The 21,971-nt window shown below is 38.8% G+C and overlaps 1 protein-coding gene and 3 pseudogenes across 4 annotated transcripts; 3 read left to right on the top strand and 1 right to left on the bottom strand.

Annotated features, from left to right (window-relative positions):
- AT1G36150 (Bifunctional inhibitor/lipid-transfer protein/seed storage 2S albumin superfamily protein) lies at positions 1–1,214 on the bottom strand (the record flags this gene model as incomplete). The annotated part of the gene is made up of 3 exons (NM_103312.1): positions 1–377; positions 729–758; positions 851–1,214. The coding sequence occupies 3 exons, from the start codon at positions 1,212–1,214 to the stop codon at positions 1–3; spliced, it is 771 nt and encodes a 256-aa protein (NP_174848.1).
- A 1,207-nt stretch (positions 1,215–2,421) lies between these two features.
- Positions 2,422–4,531, top strand: AT1G36140 (annotated as a pseudogene; the record flags this gene model as incomplete). Its single annotated transcript has 1 exon — positions 2,422–4,531.
- Positions 4,532–8,925: 4,394 nt separating this feature from the next.
- AT1G36130 lies at positions 8,926–13,146 on the top strand (annotated as a pseudogene; the record flags this gene model as incomplete). Its single annotated transcript has 1 exon — positions 8,926–13,146.
- Positions 13,147–14,906: 1,760 nt separating this feature from the next.
- AT1G36120 lies at positions 14,907–19,634 on the top strand (annotated as a pseudogene; the record flags this gene model as incomplete). Its single annotated transcript has 1 exon — positions 14,907–19,634.
- Between the last annotated feature and the right edge of the window lie 2,337 nt (positions 19,635–21,971).

The raw sequence follows: 21,971 nt of genomic DNA, 5'->3' as shown, positions 1-21,971 counted from the left end.
CTAAGCTAAGATGTAAAGAAAAGAAGAAACCATCACAACAGCTATGAATAGTTTGGATACTAATAAAATCCCGCTACTAGATATTGATGGTGACGGTGACGGTGACGGGGAAGCTGCCCTAGGTGATGAAGCGGTCGATGATGAGACAGCCTTTACCGGTGATGAAGCAGCCACCACCGGTGATGAGTGGCTAACAGCCGGTGATGAGCGGCTAGTTGGTGGTGATGAGTGACTAACTGGCGGTGATGAGTGACTAACCGGCGGGGATGAGTGCCTGACGGGCGGTGGTGAGTGGCTAACCGCCGGTGATGAAGGGGTTATGGCCGGTGACTTTGCGGAAGATGGTGAAGTCGTAGGTGACTCTACCGGTGGAGAAACTGCATGGACATGGTTAATTAATAAAATACTAAAATATATGGCCTTGAATGTTTTCTATATTTTATAAGAGTTTTTGGTTTTTGTTTTTCAAAATTTTCGTTCATGATTTTAGTTTTCTAATTCTCCTAAAATTTTCTCAATCAACATTATTTTTCTCAAAAATCAAAAACCAATTTTTTGAATTTTTTAAACAAAAATCTAAAACTAAAATCTAAATCGAAAAACTGAATCGAAAATCAGCATCCATTCAGGGGCTATATTACATTTCACGAGAATTAATTTTATTAAAAACATAAAAATATATTATAAATTCATAACATTATTATTCATATGATAGATTTGAATCTTACCTGGTGTTGATGCAGCCGGAGTAGATACATCTTCAAATTAAATAACAAAACAATGAATTAATATTAATCCACATTAAATAAACGAATAAATAATAATGTGACCAAAAGAGAAAAATATATACCACAATTAGGATCAATAGGGACGTTGCAAATTTTAGGCATGGCAAGAGCTTTTGTATCATCAAGTACGAATCCCATTTCACGACTACTCTCTAACGCAGAGCAAAGACACTTAGGGCTATAGTTAAGAACGGTTTTGACCCCAACACAACATGTTTTGGTCGGGCTTGGATCCGTTGATCCGACGGTTAAGAAGGAGAGACAATCAACCATGCTGTATATGACGCTGGAACAGTCGGTGGAGTTTGATGGTTGCGGTGTTGGAGCCATCGACGGTGGCTGTGACGGTGATCCAAAGTCGGCTGCATCCGATAGTGATGATGAGAGTAATAGTACAATAGATAGAAGAACAAAGGATGGCTTCATTTTGTTTTTGGTTTGGTTAGTGGTTCTCTTGTTTTTCTATTAGGTTTTCTTTAGGAGCTTGTAACGTCGTGGGAAGGTTTATATATGAAATGTGAAGTGTGTTCTCTCAAGATGATTTTTTTTTTTTGAGAGTTTTCGGTAGATTTATAAAGATTTGGTTTTATCCATTCGTTACATTGTTATATCTTCTAGTTTAAACCTTTGAAATTCTGTTGCTTCAAAAAAAAAAAAAAACTCGTTAGCTAATTTTCGGGATTCGAGTGTATTTCAATAAAATAATTAATAAATTAAGATAAATAACAATAATCTCTGCAGTAAGTTTTAGTAAATAATTACTCTTAGTCTTTACTTTAGAACATGTGAGGATAAAAAATTGATTTTTCATGTCTCCTTTGTAATTTAGATATTTAAATCTTAACGGTTAACTACTAGATTAATTTTAGTTTAGAACGTTTATTAATAAGAATTTTTGAGTATAAATATAATTATTTGAATTTTAAAAGATTTTTGTTTATTTAAGTGCATCTATATTATTATTTAAGAAGTACGTTTAATGAGATACGCATGAAGTTGGAAGAAATAACAAATTTGTCATTGGGTTAAAAATTTTATTTCATGAAAAATCCGTTTCAAAACACTTGGATCCTTTCTATCCGGTTTTAAAAAGTCGGGTTCTTACGTCTAATCCTGGCCATTGAATTGAATTGTTATTAACTGTTCAAATTTGTAGTTTCACCCTAAAAACACGCGGATCCTTTTTATCCTGTTTTAAGAAGTCGGATTCTCCGGTCTAATCCTGGCCATTGAATTGATTTATTATTACCGTTCTATTTTATCGTTCCACATAATATTTCAGGCAACGAATCGCATTAATTTTATTTTATTCATTGCATATATTCGTTTATAGCTTTCGAATATATCACTTATCCATAATTATAGCTAATCAAATATATAGTTTGGATCTTCATTTGGAATTATCATAAATTTTAAATACTATTTCTTAATTTAAATAACTACTTTTACGGTAAAAGCTAAACATTTTTTTATACTTATGGGATTCATCATATTCACTAAACTTGAATTCCACGAATAAAATCTTGTGCTCATATTTTTTGACCTAAAAAATTATTCTTATAAATCCGGACGTCTCATTTAAATCTAATCACTCAACTTAACCTTATACATTCATTTCTAAATTTCTACAAAAATGATGCTCGCTAATCCTCTTCCCTTTTCTCCGTTGAGATCACTAAATCCTTACAAGAACACTTGGCGTATTCAGATTAAATTGCGTCATGTTTGGAGGCAATACTCTGTAAAGGCTGGTGAATCCATTGAAATGATTTTGGTTGATGAAGCAATACATATTATATTTGATGTGTATATTTTCCATAATATTGTTTGTTTGGCAAGCATCATATTCACTATTTATTTTTTTCATTTTTTTTCTTTTTATCATACAGGGTGATAAGATTTATGCTGCTGTGAGAAGAGAGCAGATCAAGAAGTTTGAAAAGTACTTAACCGAGGGTGTTTGGAAGATCATTACGACCATCACTCTAAATCCTACAAGTGTCTAGTATCGTATTTCTGACTTGAAATACAAGATTGATTTTGTTTTCAAAACCACGGTATCTTCATGTGATAACGTCTTCGATGCTTTGTTTGTCTCCCTTGCTAAGTTTGACGTGATCCTTTCTGGATCCGCTAACCCAAATATCTTGCACGGCTAAATTAAATTTTAAATTTTAAATTTGAACATACATGCTCTTGCATAGTCAACTATTTATATATTTCTCTTTTTTGTTTATACAGATCTTATGGGTCAGGTTGTTGATCGGACTGAAATTCAAGATCTGAACACTAACAACAAGCCCACAAAAAAAATCAATTTCCATATGAGATACATGCAATACAAACAATCTATACCACTGGGTACATGCCAAGTTTTTTGTTTATTTATTATTTAGTGATCAATTTTCTTTTTTCTATTTAAGTGACACTCGCTTGGCATGTACACTTGGGGGAAGTATGTTGAGATCGTTGACAAAGCTTGCAAGAAGTCAACTGATGGTATTGTTGTTTGCTTAATCCGATTTGCGAAGATCAATCTGTACAACGGTAATTATATTGATATGTACTACTATATATATATATATATTATTTTTTAGACATGTCATTTTATTTATACGCAGATAATAGGAGTATTTCCAATTCTTTTGATGTTTCACAAGTCTTCGTTGATTCAACATTGGCTGAGTTGGCACTTTTTAAGCAAAAGTAATTTTATTTCTATTTCACTAAATATATTTGCATGCTTTACCAGTTTTTTAAATCTATTATGTTTAATTATAGCATACCAAACGATGGGTTAACTTTGGGAAATTCGGATTCTTTCCACAAAAGACACTATGCACCAAAAATTGGGGATGATGATGATCATCATCCAAGGCAAACAATCATGGAAGTTCTCACTGTTACTGTTGTACTATCCATCAATTTGTTTTATCTTACAACCTTTCTATTATTTATTTTATTATTTTAAATTTAGTTTGTGTTCGCTCTTTATCTTCATTCGAAGGTGGGTAAGTGCAAAACTGTTTGTATTCTTTCGGCCATTGATACAGACTGATCTTGGTACTATTTTTGTTGTCGTGCTCACAATAAGAAGGTTGTCAAAGAGGAAGTTATCAAATGGAAAGATGTCAAGACACCTCAAAAACCAAGATTTTGGTGGGACATATGCAATGGTTTTTTAAAATCGGTCGTTGCCAAGTGAGTTTTTATGAAACCTTTATATTTTAGGTATCTTCAATAATACTTTGGGTGTCAAAATTTTAGTTACCTATTAACACTTTTTTAGGTTTTGATTACATCTCCATATTATGGACCAAATAGGCGAAACTAGATGCATGTTATTCGATAGTCATGCAAAGGATATTCTTGGCACCACTGCCCCTGAATTGCTTGATGGTTCATTTGATGAGGTATTTTTTGTTATCACATAATAAACGCATATATTAAAATGACTACGTTCATGTAATAATATTCTCTATTTTTGTGTAGATCGAAAACCCAACTGTTTTGCCTGATGTGATCAACAGTTTGAAAGGAAAGACTTTTCAGTTTCTCTTATGTATTTAAAGGGAAAACATATTTGGTGGATATGATTCATTACTGTTGCTAAAGTCTACACCGGTAACATTGCTGATGAAATCGTTTTGGAAGACTCGAATATACTTTCTCTCAAAAGATATGATGTCTGTTCACAAACTCACCGATCTGATGTTTTTGTGTGTTTACACCCGCAGTTTTAAGGCGAGTATGATACATAGAACCCAAGACTTGAATTGATTGAAGAAAATTAAGAGATTGACGTAGCCGCTCCTTGAAATTTAAAATTATGTTTTGAATTTATGTATATTTTGTTCCAAACTTTGTCATTTCAAGTTGTTTTTATTTTGAACTATGTTTAGTATTTGAACCTACATTATTTAGTATTTGAACCTACATTTTTTTGTTAACTATATTTTCAAACAAGATATAATGTATTATATTCGAACAGTTTAGGGTTTAGGGTTTAGGGTTTAGGATAAATATAGAGAGAGAAAAAGATGGCAAATGAGAAGAAGATGCTCCCAAAACGCATCATACTAATGCGTCACGGTGAGTCAATTTCTTTATATACACTCAATTTCTTACCCGCCAAATTCCTTCTCTTTCAATGTGTGATTCCCTTCAATTGTCTACTCGTTTCTTCAATTGAGTTTCCATGGATTTAGAAGATCAGCTCCCAGAGTAACTAGAAAGAGGGTGAAAGGCCCAACTTTTTTGTTCACTTTGTTCGCCGCAAATCGGATATGTGAACGTGGTCATCATTATTTATAGAATTATTCTATAAAACTGCTATGAAACACTAGATATAAAGCTGGATCATATAAAATAAATTTACTATAAATTCGATAGTTAATCATTATGACATTGAAAATAAGATATAAATGTTAAATCAATTGATTGGTACAAAAATTAAATTATAAATTAATTTATTGGAAGAAAATCTATTAAATATTTTAAATTATTATTACAAGATCTAATGGTACCAATATCATTAAATATTTTCTAAATATCTAATCAACTCAATATCATTATCTTATTAAAACCAAAAGCACATATATATGTACTCTTTTGATTTCAAACCATACAAAAGAATTGTCTTCTAATGTCCTTTCTATCACATTTAAAAAATAATTTTTGGGGAGATCTATGTACTACTTTAAAAGTTTCTTTTTGGATAGATATTAAAGTCATATCATTACTTTATGACTTATAAAGAAATTATTACATATATCACAATTAAAATTTAACATTTTTAAAATATATTATATATATAGAATTTCAGTCTATTATATTATATATATATATATATATATATATTTATGCGAAGTCAATAAATTGGATTCAATATATATATATATATATATTATTCTCTTGTACATATTTTGCATGTCCACTAATACAATTCGCATAAATATTAACTTCTATATTGAATCCAATTTATTTATATATCTTCCTTTCTCAATGGAAATATATTGTTGACAACTTTTCTTACCATATTTGGTTGATAACAAGATTTGACAACTCATCCAAGATATATGATAACTTATGTCACATTTTGTCTCTTACAAATTCATTAATTTTCTCAAGTAACCATAAAAAGTACTATAGCTTTTTATTGAGATTCCAAATTCGATTGACAAGATTTGCATACCATATAAATTTTTATTCAATTTTGATTTTGTTGGTAAAAGTAATATAAACTAAATATTCAAAATTATATACGTACACATATCCTAACCCATTAACCGAGAAAATGTAACCTCCTCTTCTTTATATCCATTATACTTACCTTCTTCATTTTTCTTCGAACCATTAACCATGTCGAGAGAGATGATAGAGGTGGTTACTACAAAGGAGTCTCATACATAAATTTCGCGAAAAAGGAGTGGAATGTGTTTGTTAAGATACTAAGTTTTTGGCCTTCACTACCACATGATGGATAGAAGAGACACCACATGATAATGTGCGACGAAATTGTAAGTATTAACTTGGAATATTCATTGAATCTGATCTATTAATATTGCATGAGTTAAACCTTTTATGTTTTATTAAGGGGACAATTATTGATGCCATAGCTCCTCCTTACATCTATGAACATAATATCCCTAGAGTTCTCGAAGAAGGAAGTTGGTACTTCATGGAAAACATTCATGTCATCAAAGTATCCGTCGGATCTCCTCCTTTTACCGACTTTAAGTTCAAAATCAAGTTTCTTCCGAACACCAAAATGTCACTTGTGGGTAGATTGGTTCAAATAACTTCTTTCGATTAGCCTCCTTCTTCAAGATCGAAAACAAGTCGGTTAATTCTAGAATTGCTCATGGTAACCTTCTTATTTAAAATTTATTAAAAAATTTAGTCTGTTTATATTTAAATTTAAACTTTCATGTTTTCAATTATTTTGTGTAGATGCTTATGATGTTGTCGTGAGAGTTGAAAATATAACAAGACCCGATTATGTTCCTCAAGATTTTGAAAATCCTAGACTTTCTCAATTTCTTGAGTTTGAGCTAAGAAATACTTGGTTAGTATTTCCGATTATATAGATCTTCATCTATATGGTTATATATATGTATATTTAAATATAGTAAATCATTTGATGTATAGGTGTCTAAATTCATAGAACTTAGAGCATTAATCTTTATAATTTTTATGTTATTATTAGGGGAAAATCTTTGACATGTGTTGCAAGTGGATATACTTGTGATTTGTTTGTGCATTTATGGAGGGATCTTGGACTAGGTCTCTGTTACAAATGGACTTTTGGGATGAATCCAACAACATGTGTGCTTCAATTTTGGAAGATTTCTGATCATGAAGGTAAATATTAGCACTCTTATCATTGTCTATTTAATTTATCGAGCTAATACAATGGTTTACAAACATAATGATTTTAGGTCGTCAATGTCTAATCTCACATAATGGTGCTTCAAGAATTGTATTCAATCAAAATTACCCAGAGATTAACATGACTCACATCTCGTAAGAACGTTTCTATTTTTACAATTTATTTACTGAGAAGTGTATTATATAAAATTTTAAACTAATAATATTTTTATTTTCTTGCCCACCTTTACAAGACCAATTCCTTAAATGGATGCTACCAACTGAGCTAGGTGAAGTTGTTGATGAGAATTGAAGACATCAAGACCAGACCCCTTTCTATCCTCCTTTATAAATTATAATATTATGTGTAAAAATGTACTGTTAAGACTTTGTTTATGTTTATGTTCATTTCATAAGCATGAATTTTGTAAGATATTAACTTTGCTTATGTTTTGTCTTATTTAATGCGACCTAAAACACTATAGTTCCTTAAGTTTAGAATCATTTTCTAAGTTTTGATGTTGTTATTCTTATTTACAATTTGGATTTAAAATATTTAGATATTTAGATAATTTTAACACAATTTTTTAAACGTGAAACTCAAATCAAATTTAACTAAAATAAATGATCGATATGCATGTATTTAAAGGAACAAAACAAATCTGCAAAACTTAGATTTTATTAAAATATATATACAATGAACCATGCCTTTAAAACGCCATAGAATCTTCTATATTGGAAACAACCATGATTTCAACGAGGAGTTTCCTAATCGAACATCCCATAATTTGTGTTAAAATTTGCTCAATAATCAGATATTAACTAAAATAAAGCTGTAAATATTATAAATTACGCCATAATAGAATTATACTACATATATTATTGTTAACAATATATTTCCATATATATTGTTTCCTAATTTTTTAGCATTGTTATGTTTATCATCTTTTTTTGTTTTTTTAATACTTTGACTTTCTACTGAAGCTAAATTTCTATTGTTTGTTTCTATTCTTCGTGTACAATGAAGAAAAGAAAGAAAATGCTGTCGATCAACAACAAAAAAGTCTTCAATGTTCAAAACGAACAAGACGTTTGTTCGATGAAACCAACTTTTCTCCACAAAATCAAACACTTGGATCAAAAAATTTGGTTAGCGTCAGTTCTGTTTTTGGTAGAGTGCTTAGTGAAATTAACAATTGTCGAGATTACAAATAGAAGTCAGACTCCTCATACTCCAATGTCCTTACCCCTTTATTCGAAAAATAATAATAGTAGTTCCTCACCCATTACACCCATTAATACAATAAAATCAACTCTTACAAGTAGTAAGTTCATATATCCTCATCATTACGGCTTTCCACTTTATTTTGATTTATATATTATTGTTTTATTTTTGCAAGAGTAAATTATAATACACCAAACACAAAAGGAAATATACAATGACTCCAATAGCTCAAAAGTTTATTGTCCAACTCATCCAAGAGCTGCCGCAAAAAATAGGAAATCAGGTTACTAAGTTATATACGATGATTTTTTAAAATTTTGTTTTTTTTGACAAAGAACTAACTTATATACGATTTAATCTACAATATTTTCATGCAAATTGTTAATATAAAATTTTATTTTTATATATTATATTTTGATATTAATATTTTCTATTGCAGAAAATTTATCCAAAACTAAAAGGATATCATCATAACCTAGAGGGCAGACCAATGATAAAGCAACCAACAATACTAAAATTGTTAACAAAACTCAGAAATTAGCAATGGCTGACAGAGTCATCAGAGCTGATGTAAAAGGAGTTTTGAGAGATGAGGATGGGCAAGCCTACAATGAGGCTGGTCAGAGATTGGATGATCATGGACTCATCATACCTGAGGATGCCAATGAGGATCAGGCGCGCCTCAATGCGCAATTAGCTGCTAGAGACGCAGCAGGGCTCGGTGTCGAGCGACACCATCGGGAGTAGCATGCGGATGCAATCGGTATCGAACGACACAACAGAGGTGTCGATCGACACCAACACCAGATTCCTGCATCTATTCCTCCAGCTGTGGAACGACGTCGTACTCTTGGGGATTTCAACAGGCCAGACCTGTTCTATGCTAATCGATCAGCGATTGTACCCCCACCATTACAGAGGAACGACTATGAGCTAAAGCCTGGCTACTTTGCTTTAGTTGGCCAACATCCTTTCCATGGCTTATCTCATGAGCAGCCAATGGATCATATCGAGCGATTCGAGGATCTTGTTTTGAGCATCAAGGCTAATGGAGTCTCTGAGGACTACCTACTGTGCAAGCTCTTCCCTTATTCACTTGCTGGGGAAGCAGATTCTTGGCTGAAACAACTTAAAGCAGGTTCCCTCAAGACTTGGAGAAGCATCAAGATAGCCTTCTTGAACAATTTCTACGATGATGCTAAGTCTGAGGAATTGAGAAACAAGCTGTCTACCTTCACACAAGGTCCAGCTGAAGCTTTCAAAGCTGCTTGGGTTCGTTTCAAGGAGTACCAACGAGATTGTCCACATCATGGTTTCAGTGAGGTACAACTTCTAGGTACCTTCTTCAGAGGAGTTGATTGGAGATACTAGATGGCTCTAGATGCAGCGAGCAATGGTAATTTCAATACACATTACCCAGCTGATGCTACAACCCTGATAGAGAACCTTGCTTGCATCAACAGTACCAAGAATGCTGATTTCGAGAGGAAGAAGATTGCTGGAGCTATTTCAGGAAATCAGATGGCAGAGGTGAATGCTAAGATGGATTCAGTTCATAACTTGCTCACAGGGAAGAAGCATGTCCACTTTGCAGCTGAGGAAGAGACTATTGAGCCTGAGCCTGAGTCAGAGGAAGGAGTCTTCTACATAGTTGGTCGAGATACAGGAAGTTTGGGCAGCCACATGGCAACTTCAGTGGCAACAGGTTTACAAGGAACTAGGGTTCCTCCAACTACACTCCAAAGCCTGCTTTCCAGAAGACTTTTCCTCAGAGCAGCTTTCAGAGGAACTATGGTAATTCAACTTACCAAGCCCCCCCTCCACCCTCAGCAGAGACAAGAATGGAATCGATGCTTGAGCAGATTCTAGAAAGCCAAACAAAGCTTGTTGTGGAGTTTAATGGCAAGTTTGATGGTGTCTACACAAATCTTAATGGGAAGATCGACAATCTGAGCTCTCACTTGAAGAAGCTAGATGTACAGGTAGCTCAAACTGCACAATCTATCAAGAGACAAGAGGGTTTTCTTCTTGGTAATCCTGATGCTAACCCAAGGAAGAGCTGCAATGCTATCTTGATCAGAGAAGGAGATGATGTGTGGGAGGAATTGGACACTGAAGACGAGTTGGAGCTCGCAGTTACAGAGATGGTGTCGACCGACACCCTCCTGTGTCGACCGACACCCTCCTGTATCGATCGACACCATACAGGACTCTTTTCTCAGAGACGACTCAATACGACGGTGTCGATCGATACCCATCCAGTGTGATCGACACTGGATCCGGACTGCACCTTGTGAGGTGCAAGTACCTATGCAGCCCGAGCCCGTTTACACTCCTCATGTCCCCTATCCGAGGAGGCGTCGTTCTAAGCAGGAGATTCACGCTGCTAAGTGCACAACCATAATGGAGAAGATCCTCTATACTCTTCCTAAGGATGCTTTAGAGACATCTTCCGCCTCACTCAACAGGTATGTCAAGCGACTTGTTGACAATGGAATTAGCTTAGATGAAGCTAAACTGCTTACCAGAGACATCAGTGCAATCATGCTGCCTAAGGCCAAGAAGGAGAAGGCACATAGAGTAGACATAGCTGAGTACATCCGCACCATTACTCCTGGTCAGACCACTGAGAAGCTTCCAGATCCAGGTAGCTTTGTTCTTGATTGCTCTATCTCCACAAGCAGATTCAGCCGCTCTTTGTGTGATCTGGGATCAAGCATCAACCTCATGCCCAAGTCTGTTGCTGAGAGACTCGGCATGACTCACTACAGACCTACTCGCATCACTCTTCTCTTCGCGGATTGTTCCAAGCGAATCCCTGAAGGAATCCTTGAAGATGTTCCTGTTAAGGTTGGTAATACTGTTATCCCTACTGATTTTGTGGTCCTGGACTATTAGAAGGAACCCAAAGATCCTCTTATCCTTGGAAGAGCATTTCTAGCTACAACTGGTGCTAGGTTTGATGTGAAGAGAGGGAGAATCTCTCTTAAGGTTTGTGATTCGGAGATGGAGTTTGGCATGGATGGTTCAGAGCTTACTAAACCTATCAGTTGCATTGCTTCCAGCACAGACACACCTCCTCAGACTAATCAGAATCCCACCACAGAGCCATACACAACACTCCAACCTGTTAGGTCACCAATGAGAGTTGCAGAGGAACGGTGTCGATCGACACCACTACCCATGTCGATCGACACCCTCTGGTTTCACAGACAGAGGATTCTGCACATTCTCTTCAGCCCACACCAATTAGGGACCTATGTGATAAGTTCTCTTCTCTCTCTTCTCCTATTTTATCTTTGATTAATTCTTTAGATTATTCGAAGCCTAGAGTTCCTCGAAAGCTTGTCTCTCCTGTTGTTCTTGCAGGTGACGAGAAGAGTGTCGATCGACACACACCTGAGTGTCGATCGACACCGGAAGCTGCTCCAACCAGATCCAAGGCGGTGAGGCAGCACCTATCCACCACCACTACACCCATATCCTAAACTCCGCCAAGTCAAGCTATTAACTCAAAACAAGCGCTTAGTGGGAGGCAACCCACTGGTTTGATTTTTCTTTTCCCTTTCTTTTATTTTCTTTTATTTTTGCTTTATTTTTCCCGCTTTCTCTGGATTTGAATGCCACTGGGGACAGTGTCGTTTAAGTCTGGGGGAGATTTTTACTAATGATGCTTTTATTTTTGTTTCTTATTTTGCAGTTCATTTGGTTATTTCTTTCCTTTCTTTAAGAAAAAAAAAAAAAAAAACGTTTTCTTTAGTTTAGTTAGGAATCATGATCTATATTTCTCATGTTTATTGCCTGATTGATGAGTGCTGCAGGTTCGATTCAATCCAACTATTGGAAAATCTAGATGGCAAACCAACATACTTGAGGATATCCTAGTTTCCAACTCAACCACTAAGGCTGGAGCTAATCTCACTGCTCTTCCTTTTACCTCTTCAAACGGTTAGTATTCATAGATCTTGACTTCTTGTTCATACCTGATATTGAGACCAGTGTGATAAAAAGAATATGTTCCTCTCCCCTTATAAGAAAATAGTAATAATGAGAGATTGAGACAACTTTGAGATAGTGTATAGGGGTAGGAATGTTTTCTATGACCCCATTATTATACATTATTTGGAATGATCAATTACAAAGGTTGGAAAATGCCGAGGGTGTTGATCCAGTATGCGAGTTCCCCTTTGCTTACTCTCTAAAAAGAATAAGTCTGGGGGAGAGAAAGAACACCGAAAAAGAAAAAAAAAATATAAAGAATGGTCAATTTATCATGGTATAGTACATGAATGAGTCTAGAAGGATCTTGAATGTTGGCTTGTTTGATGAGACCCGACGATGAAAGCCTGGTGGGTATAGTTGTGGAACTTAGGTATGGAATCTAGAATATTGTGTAAGCTTGTAGAGAAGTACATGTTGGGAGTTCCTTTGTTTTCAAAACCTCTTCCACGGATTCGGCTTTTCTGTTTTGCTTGAGGGTAAGCAAAAGCTAAGTCTGGGGGAGTTGATATAACCCGATTTTCACCGATTTTATCTATGTTTTAGGTATAGGATTTTGAGTTTTTATGTTATTTCTCGAGTCTTTTTAGTGTCTTTTCAGGTATTCTATGCAGTGGGACAACAATGGAGATAAGGAGACATTTTGGAGCAAAAGCTAAGGAAAATGAAGCTAAGGACGATTTTGGTCCAGGAATCAGCGAGGAGTGTCGATCGACACACTCATGGTGTCGATCGACACCAGTTTCGGTCCAGCAAAAACCCTAGACGCTATCGAGTTTACAGAAGGTCAAGTTTGCCCCAGGAGACTTCCCTATTTGCATTATTAGTCACTGGACGTTTTTAGGGTCTATACATATTGTTTTTAGACTTAAGTTTCTTTTATCAAGTTCTTTTCAAACCCTATTGTGAGAGACATAAGCTATTCATCCATTGTTCTTGAGAGATTCATTCCAATTTTTAATACAATGAAGAGATCCCTTATTTCCCCTTCTCTATTTACTGTGTTTATGCTTTCACACTTAATCATGTTGTTTGCTTCATCCAATATGTCTGAGAAGTCTGCTTGTTAGGAATAGAGTTTCTCATTAGGGATTCATATGGTTTAGTAGATTGCCCTTTGCTAGGTGTAACGCCCGTGAACCGGAAAATCGGTTAGAGTTTGTTTTTAAATCATCCGGTTAAATTGGTTGGGTTAATTGGAAACCCTAGAGTGTGCCTATAAAAGAAGGAAAACTCGAACTTAGGGATTTAGTTAGCCACTTTTCGTTTTATAAAGGAGAAAAAGATAGAGAAAGAGAAGGAGCAGAATCGTTATGGTTTGGAAGAATTCAGTTTCGTCATATCAAATCGTGGTAAAAAGTAACGAAATTTGGTAGAGTTATTCCCAAGTCGTTTATCGTTATTCTCCAGTTTACAGAACTGGATTTGGATAAATATTGGTTGAGTTATTTGCTGTTTAGTGAGACACGTTTTCTCAGACGCGAATTAGGACCAGCATGGATTGAAACTGGGATCGTGGTCTCGTCTGTTTTCCGATCGGAACGATATTTTGTGGGAAGCTTCGTGACGTCTAAGGCTAGCGTTTCAACACAGGGATTTAATAGTTAACGGTTAGTTTATATTTTAGGGTTTCGTCTTTGAGACTGTTTGTTTCTGTCTTTCATGTCCAGTTTGTTTCAAAAGTTGTTTTTGGTTGTGACTTGTTGTAGGACGTTTCTGGACTGTTTCAGACGCAAGGAGAGTCTCTCCTAGATTTAATTATTGTTAGAATCAATTTGTTAAGGTGAGTGCGTGACCATGGCCTTATCTGAGCGATTGGGTTGTGTGATTTGTTTTGTGTGATGATATGTAGGTGTGGTGAATGTGTTTTGGTGAATTGTTCAGTGACTGGTTTGTTTGTGTGGTATTTGTGATTATGCCGCTTTTATTTGCTTGTGTGTATATCTCGTAGATGGGAGGATCGCCTCACTAAGTATTTGTGATAATACTTACGCATCTCTTTCTTTTTGATGCAGGTAAAGATAAAGTGTGATCGTGGAATCATGGCAAGAAAGAGAGGATGATCTAGAAACTCATTTGATTTATTTTTGTGTTTTGGTTATTGGAACCCGGTTAGGATTGTTAGTTATTCTTGGTTTTGTTGGTCGAATTATTTATTTATTCATAAAATAGTATTTTTGACTTGCGGTTCAATTGTTGGTTTATTGGTTGTTTAATTAGATATTTATGGGAATATTTAATTATGTTTAAAAAAAATGGGTCGGGTTGTTTCAATTTGGTATCAGAGCGATCACGGTTTTAGGATGTGTAGAATAATTAATTGATGAATTATTTTTTCTGATGATTGATGTGGGATGAGTTAGGGCGTTAGCATAATGAGGATTGATTATGGAGTGTTTAGTCAATTGTGTTTGTTGGAGTCCTAGCATCATCTTCTCTGAGCCTTAAATGAGATTCCACGGTAAGTTGTTTGTGATATATTTGTTTGTTTTAGTTTCTTAGCCATTTGTTCTTGAGTAGCGCAGATGGTTAGAGGAGCTGAAGTTCATGGTCGTGATCGTGGTCGTGGTCGTGGTCGCGGTAGGAGACGAGTCCTCGAGGGTATCGGCGAGAGTGATGGCCGCAGTGCCACGATTGAGCAGAGTGTGGGTTCGCAACTTGAGTTTGTGGAGCCCGGGGTTGGGGACGGTCTTGGTGCCGATATAGCTGGTGCAACCGGAGTGGGGGCTGGTGGAGCTGGTGTCAGTGTTGGTGTGCATGCCGTTGGTGCTAAGGACCCAGGAGTGTTAGGTGTCGCAGCAGGAGGAGCCCAGGTTCCAGAGGTTGGTTTGGCGGGCCTACTTAGACAGTTGTTGGAGCGGTTACCAGGTGTGGTACCAGTGCATGCTCCAGTTGCGCCACGAGTGGCGGAGGTGCAGCAGAGGGCTGCAGTTGTTGAGGAGGTTCCATCTTATTTGAGGATGATGGAGCAGTTGCAGAGGATTGGCACGGGTATTTTTCTGGTGGTACTAGTGCTGAGGAGGCCGACAGTTAGAGGTCGCGGGTTGAAAGGAATTCGGTTCTAGAAGATGCCCGGCGGAGTATCGGTGGATCTGGCAGTGCATTTTCTAGATGGGGATGCACATTTGTGATGGCGGAGTGTGACTGTTAGGAGGAGGCAGGCGGATATGTCTTGGACAGATTTCGTGGCTGAGTTTAATGCCAAGTACTTTCCGCAGGAGGCGCTCGACCGTATGGAGGCACGTTTTCTTGAGCTGACAAAGGGTGAGTTGTCAGTTCGGGAGTATGGCCGTGAGTTTAAGCGACTCTTGGTGTATGCGGGTCGGGGCATGGAGGATGACCAGGCCCAGATGAGAAGGTTCTTGAGGGGACTTCGACCGGATTTGAGGGTGCGGTGTAGAGTGTCGCAGTACGCCACGAAGGCGGCCCTGGTGTAGACAGCTGCTGAGGTAGAGGAGGACCTTCAGAGGCAAGTGGTGGCAGTCAGTCCATCGGTACAACCGAAGAAGATTCAACAGCAGGTGGCACCTAGCAAGGGCGGCAAGCCTGCGCAGGTGCAGAAGAGGAAGTGGGATCATCCTTTTAGAGCTGGACAGGGTGGTCGTGCGGGATGTTTTTCTTGTGAGAACCTTGACCACAAGGTAGCGGATTGTACGCGGCGACCTTAGACGAGGGAGTGCTACCACTGCAGGGAGAGAGGACATCTTAGACAAATTGTCCTAAGCTGCAGCAGATGACAGTAGCACTAGTACAGCCGGCGGTGCAGCACAGAGCGCAGGTGCAGCAAGGAGTGCAGCAGAATGTGCAGCAGTTAGCACATATTGTAGCGGCACCACATGGCTATACTACGCGTGAGATAGGCAGTACCAGCAACAGAGCGATCATTGGTATGATTTCTTAGACTCAGACTTTGTGAATTATTTTTGTTATTTTGGATATCATTATTGTGTGATGAATGTTAGGGTTCTTAGCATATAAGGTTTGTGTAGGGACCTTATTAGTGGGCGGTGTAGAGGTCATGTGTTGTTTGACTCTGGAGCATCACATTGCTTCATTACCCCGGAGAGTGCCTCACGCGACAACATCCGTGGGGAACCTGGTGAGCAGTTTGGAGCCGTCAAGATTGCTGGAGGACAGTTTCTAACGGTTCTGGGGAGAGCGAAGGGTGTGAATATTCAGATTGAAGAGGAGTCAATGCCAGCAGATTTGATTATCAACCCTGTAGTGTTGTATGATGCTATTCTGGGAATGGATTGGTTGGATCATTACAGAGTACATCTTGACTGCCACCGTGGGAGAGTTTCTTTTGAGCGGCCAGAGGGGAGGTTGGTTTATCAGGGAGTGAGACCTACCTCAAGGAGTCTCGTCATCTCAGAAGTGCAGGTAGAGAAAATGATCGAGAAGGGTTGCGAGGCTTACCTGGTGACGATATCTATGTCGGAGTCTGTGGGGCAGGTAGCAGTGAGCGATATTTGGGTTGTTCAGGAGTTCGAGGATGTGTTTCAATCGTTGCAGGGATTGCCACCATCACGATCTGATCCTTTCACGATTGAGTTGGAACTAGGGACAGCGCCGTTGTCTAAGACACCCTACAGGATGGTTCCAGCAGAGATAGCAGAGCTGAAGAAGCAGCTAGAAGATTTGTTGGGTAAGGGATTCATTCGTCCTAGTACTTCACGTTGGGGAGCGCCGGTGTTATTTGTGAAGAAGAAGGACGGGAGTTTCCACTTATGTATTAACTACTAGGGGTTGAACCGGGTCACTCTGAAGAACAAGTACCCTTTACCAAGGATCGATGAGTTGTTGGATCAGTTGAGGGGTGCTACTTGTTTCTCCAAAATCGATTTGACGCCAGGTTATCACCAGTTCCCGATAGCGGAGGCAGATGTTCGCAAGACTGCTTTCAGGACGAGATATGGACATTTTGAGTTTGTGGTGATGCCTTTCGGTTTGACTAATGCACCAACAGCGTTAATGAGGTTGATGAACAGCGTGTTCCAGGAGTTTTTGGATGAGTTTGTGATCATATTTATTGATGACATTCTGGTGTATTTTAAGAGTCCTGAGGAGCATGAGGTACATCTTAGGAGAGTGATGGAGAAGCTGCGGGAGCAGAAGTTGTTCGCTAAGTTGGGCAAGTGCAGTTTCTGGCAGAGAGAGATGGATTTTTTGGGTCACATTGTTTCTGCAGAGGGAGTTTTAGTGGATCCAGAGCAGATTGAGGCTATTAGAGACTGGCCTAAACCGACGAATGCAACTGAGATCAGGAGTTTTCTTGGTTTGGCAGGGTATTACAGGAGGTTCGAAGGGGTTTGCGAGTATGGCACAGCCGATGACTAAGCTGACAGAGAAGGATATTCCTTTTGTGTGGTCACCGGAGTGCGAGGAGGGTTTCGTGAGTCTGAAGGAGATGTTGACGAGTACACCAGTGTTAGCATTGCCAGAGCAGAGCCTTACATGGTGTATACTGATGCCTCGAGAGTTGGTTTAGGTTGTGTTCTAATGCAGCGTGGGAAGGTTATTGTCTATGCATCGCGACAGTTGAGGAAGCATGAGGGCAACTATCCTACTCACGATTTGGAGATGGCTGCGATAATCTTTGCCTTGAAGATTTGGGGGTCTTATCTTTATGGTGGGAAAGTGCAAGTGTTCACGGATCATAAGAGTTTGAAGGATATTTTCACTCAGCCAGAGTTGAACCTGAGGCAGAGGCGATGGATGGAGCTGGTGGCTGATTATGATCTGGAGATAGCCTACCATCCTGGTAAGACTAATGTGGTTGCAGACGCGTTGAGCCGTAAGCGCGTGGGTGCGGCTCCAGGGCAGAGTGTTGAGGCCTTGGTGAGTGAGATTGGTGCTTTGCGGTTGTGTGTTGTGGCACGAGAGCCATTGAAATTGGAAGCTGTGGATCGAGCAGCTAATGGGACTATCCTTGTGCATGAGCGAGTTTGTTTGCCTAAGGATGAGGAGTTGCGACGGGAGATCTTGAGTGAGGCTCATGCGAGCATGTTTTCCATTCATCCAGGAGCGACTAAGATGTACCGAGACCTCAAGCGGCACTATCAGTGGGTTGGGATGAAGAGGGATGTAGCTAATTGGGTTACAGAGTGTGATGTTTGCCAGTTAGTTAAGGCTGAGCATCAGGTGCCGGGTGGCCTGTTGCAGAGTTTACCCATTTCTGAGTGGAAGTGAGATTTTATCACGATGGATTTCGTGGTTGGGTTGCGTGTGTCGCGAACCAAAGATGCTATTTGGGTGATCGTGGATCGTCTGACTAAGTCAGCACATTTTCTGGCCATCAGAAAAACCGATGGAGCGGCGGTGTTGCCTAAGAAATATGTGAGCGAGATCGTGAAGTTGCATGGAGTACCTGTGAGTATTCTGTCACACAGGGATTCCAAGTTTACTTCTGCATTTTGGAGAGCCTTTCAGGTAGAGATGGGCACTAAAGTGCAGATGAGCACGGCTTATCATCCACAGACAGATGGGCAATCTGAGAGGACTATTCAGACGCTTGAGGATATGTTGCAGATGTGTGTCTTGGATTGGGGAGGTCATTGGGCAGATCACTTGAGTCTGGTAAAGTTTGCTTATAACAACAGCTATCAGGCGAGTATTGGGATGGCTCCTTTCGAGGCGTTGTACGGGAGGCCATGCAGGACACTGTTATGCTGGACCCAAGTGGGGGAGAAGAGCATATATGGTGCAGATTATGTTCAGGAGACCACGGAGAGGATCCGGGTTCTGAAGCTGAACATGAAGGAAGCTCAGGACCGACAGCGGAGTTATGCTGACAAGAGGAGGAGAGAGCTTGAGTTTGAGGTTGGGACAGAGTGTATCTCAAGATGGCCATATTGCGAGGTCCGAATACGTCTACCTCAGAGACTAAGTTGAGTCCGAGGTACATGGGTCCGTTTAGGATTGTTGAGAGGGTGGGACCAGTGGCATACAGGTTAGAGTTGCCAGATGTTATGCGTGCGTTTCACAATGTCTTTCATGTGTCGATGCTGAGGAAGTGTCTTCACAAGGATGATGAGGTGTTGGCTAAGATCCCAGAGGATCTTCAGCCTAACATGACTTTGGAGGCGAGACCAGTGAGGGTTCTCGAGAGGAGGATCAAGGAAGTTCGGCGGAAGAAGATTCCTATGATCAAAGTCTTGTGGGACTGCGATGGTGTGACAGAGGAGACTTGGGAGCCAGAGGCGAGGATAAAGGCAAGGTTCAAGAAGTGGTTCGAGAAGCAGGTTGCTGCATGAGTTTGCCTATCCTTGGTTTCCAGTTTCAGTGATGTTGAGTTTTTGAGCTTTTGAGTTGTTGTTCTTATTTCTTTTTCATTTGTATTTTCGTTTGGAGTTGTAACGATCATGACATTTGATGATTAATAAGATGAGCATTTTTTTCTTGGATTTGACTTGAGTTGTCTTATTTAAGAATGTGTTGTGCGGTTTCCAGAAACGGAAAGTTCCCAGAAAGGACTTGTCTATTTTTGGAAAGTTTGAGTAAACAACCTAAGAGAAAGGTGTGTTTACGAGATGGCCGGGAGTTGGTCCTAAGGATATCCTCGAGGTGATTTGATGGATGGTGGGGCATAGAGGTGTCTTACGCGAATCCATGAGAGAGAGTCTGGAGATATGGTCGGAAGCGTTTAGTATTGTTTGCTCGAGAAACATGAGGGTCCCAACGACTCGTGAGGAGCGGGGTATGCTCCTGAGGTACCGGTAACTCGAGGGACTTGGTGTCTTTAGAGTACGAGGGGTACGGTGGCTTCGGGTGACGATCCGAGAGCACGCTTTAGGGTGACGACCCGAGAGCGAGTTTTGAGGTATTATTTTCTCCAAGTGTCGTAACTCGATGACTTTGTGGCTGAGAGTGATCCGACACAACTCAGGGTTTGACTTTGAGTGGAGAAGATAATACGTGTGATACCCGAGATACCGTAGGCCGAGGCCTGAGAGTGACGGTTTATGCTCGAAGATTGCGGTCTGAGAGTGGAGAGTGAGTTGTGAGCAACAATTACTAGTAAATCGTGAGTATATCGACTAGATAGAGAGACCTAGCGGGGGTCTGGTTGGAGGGAGTGCGGACCGTAGTGATGGTTGCACAGAGTTTTTCGGAGTGGAAGGGTGAAGCTAGATTCGAGGACGAATCTATGTTAGTGGGGGAGAATTGTAACGCCCGTGAACCGGAAAATCGGTTAGGTTTTGTTTTTAAATCATCCGCTTTAATTGGTTGGGTTAATTGGAAACCCTAGAGTGTGCCTAGAAAAAAAGGAAACTCGAAATTATGGATTTAGTTAGCCGCTTTTCGTTTTATAAAGGAGAAAAAGATAGAGAAAGAGAAGGAGCATAATCGTTATGGTTTGTTCAGTTTCGTCATATCAAATCGTGGTCAAAAGTAACGAAATTTGGTAGAGTTATTCCCAAGTCGTTTTGTCGTTATTCTCCAGTTTACAGAACTGGATTTGGAAAAAAATTGGTTGAGTTATTCGAAGTTTCGTGAGACACGTTTTCTCAGACGCGAATTAAAACCTGCAAGGATTGAAACTAGGATCGTGGTCTCGTCTGTTTTCCGATCGGCACGATACTTTGTGGGAAGCTTCGTGACGTCTAAGGCTAGCGTTTCACCAAAGGGAATTAATAGTTAACGGTCATTTTATATTTTAGGGTTTCGTCTTTGAGACTGTTTGTTTCTGTCTTTCATGTCCAGTTTGTTTTAAAGGTTGTTTTTGGTTGTGACTTGTTGTAGGACGTTTCTGGACTTTTTCAGACGCAAGGAGAGTCTCTCCTAGGTTTAATTATTGTTAGAATCAATTTGTTAAGGTGAGTGTGTGACCATGAGCTTATCTGAGCGATTGGGTTGTGTGATTTGTTTTGTGTGATGATATGTAAATGTGGTGAATGTGTTTTGGTGAATTGTTCAATGACTGGTTTGTTTGTGTGGTATTTGTGATTATACCCCTTTTACTTGCTTGTGTGTATAGCTCGTAGATGGGAGGATCGCCTCACTAAGTATTTGTGATAATATCTACGCATCTCTTTCTTTTTGATGCAAGTAAAGATAAAGTGTGATCGTGGAATCATGGCAAGGAAGAGAGTATGATCTAGGAACTCGTTTGATTTATTTTTGTGTTTTGGTTATTGGAACCCGGTAAGGATTGTTAGTTATTCTTGGTTTTGTTGGTCTAATTATTTATTTATTCATAAAATAGTATTCTTGACTTGCGGTTCAATTGTTCTTTTATTGGTTGGTTTAATTAGATATTTATGGGAATATTTAATTATGTTTTAAAAAAATGGGTCGGGTTGTTTCACTAGGTTATCTTTAGAATTCTTCATCTTTAATTATGCCTAATGCTAGATCTAGAGTAATTAACTAGATCTTGAATCCAGACAATAGATATGCCCGCCATAGGTATCTGTAGTTGGATCTATTATTTGATGAGTCTGGTTTATAGGTGTGTAATAAGAATCGGTCTATCTAGTAAGATGAACAATTGAACTCGTTAAGAATGCATATTTAGGTTGATAGTTTCTCGGCTTCTCCAGTTATTATTAGCTATAGATATAGGGAGTTTCGCGGCACGCCCACCG

This window comes from Arabidopsis thaliana, assembly GCF_000001735.4.
Source record: "Arabidopsis thaliana chromosome 1 sequence".
In the NCBI taxonomy this organism is placed as follows: domain Eukaryota; kingdom Viridiplantae; phylum Streptophyta; class Magnoliopsida; order Brassicales; family Brassicaceae; genus Arabidopsis; species Arabidopsis thaliana.
The sequence above is the reverse complement of the archived record's forward strand: the minus strand, read 5'-3'. Positions and strand labels throughout refer to the sequence as shown.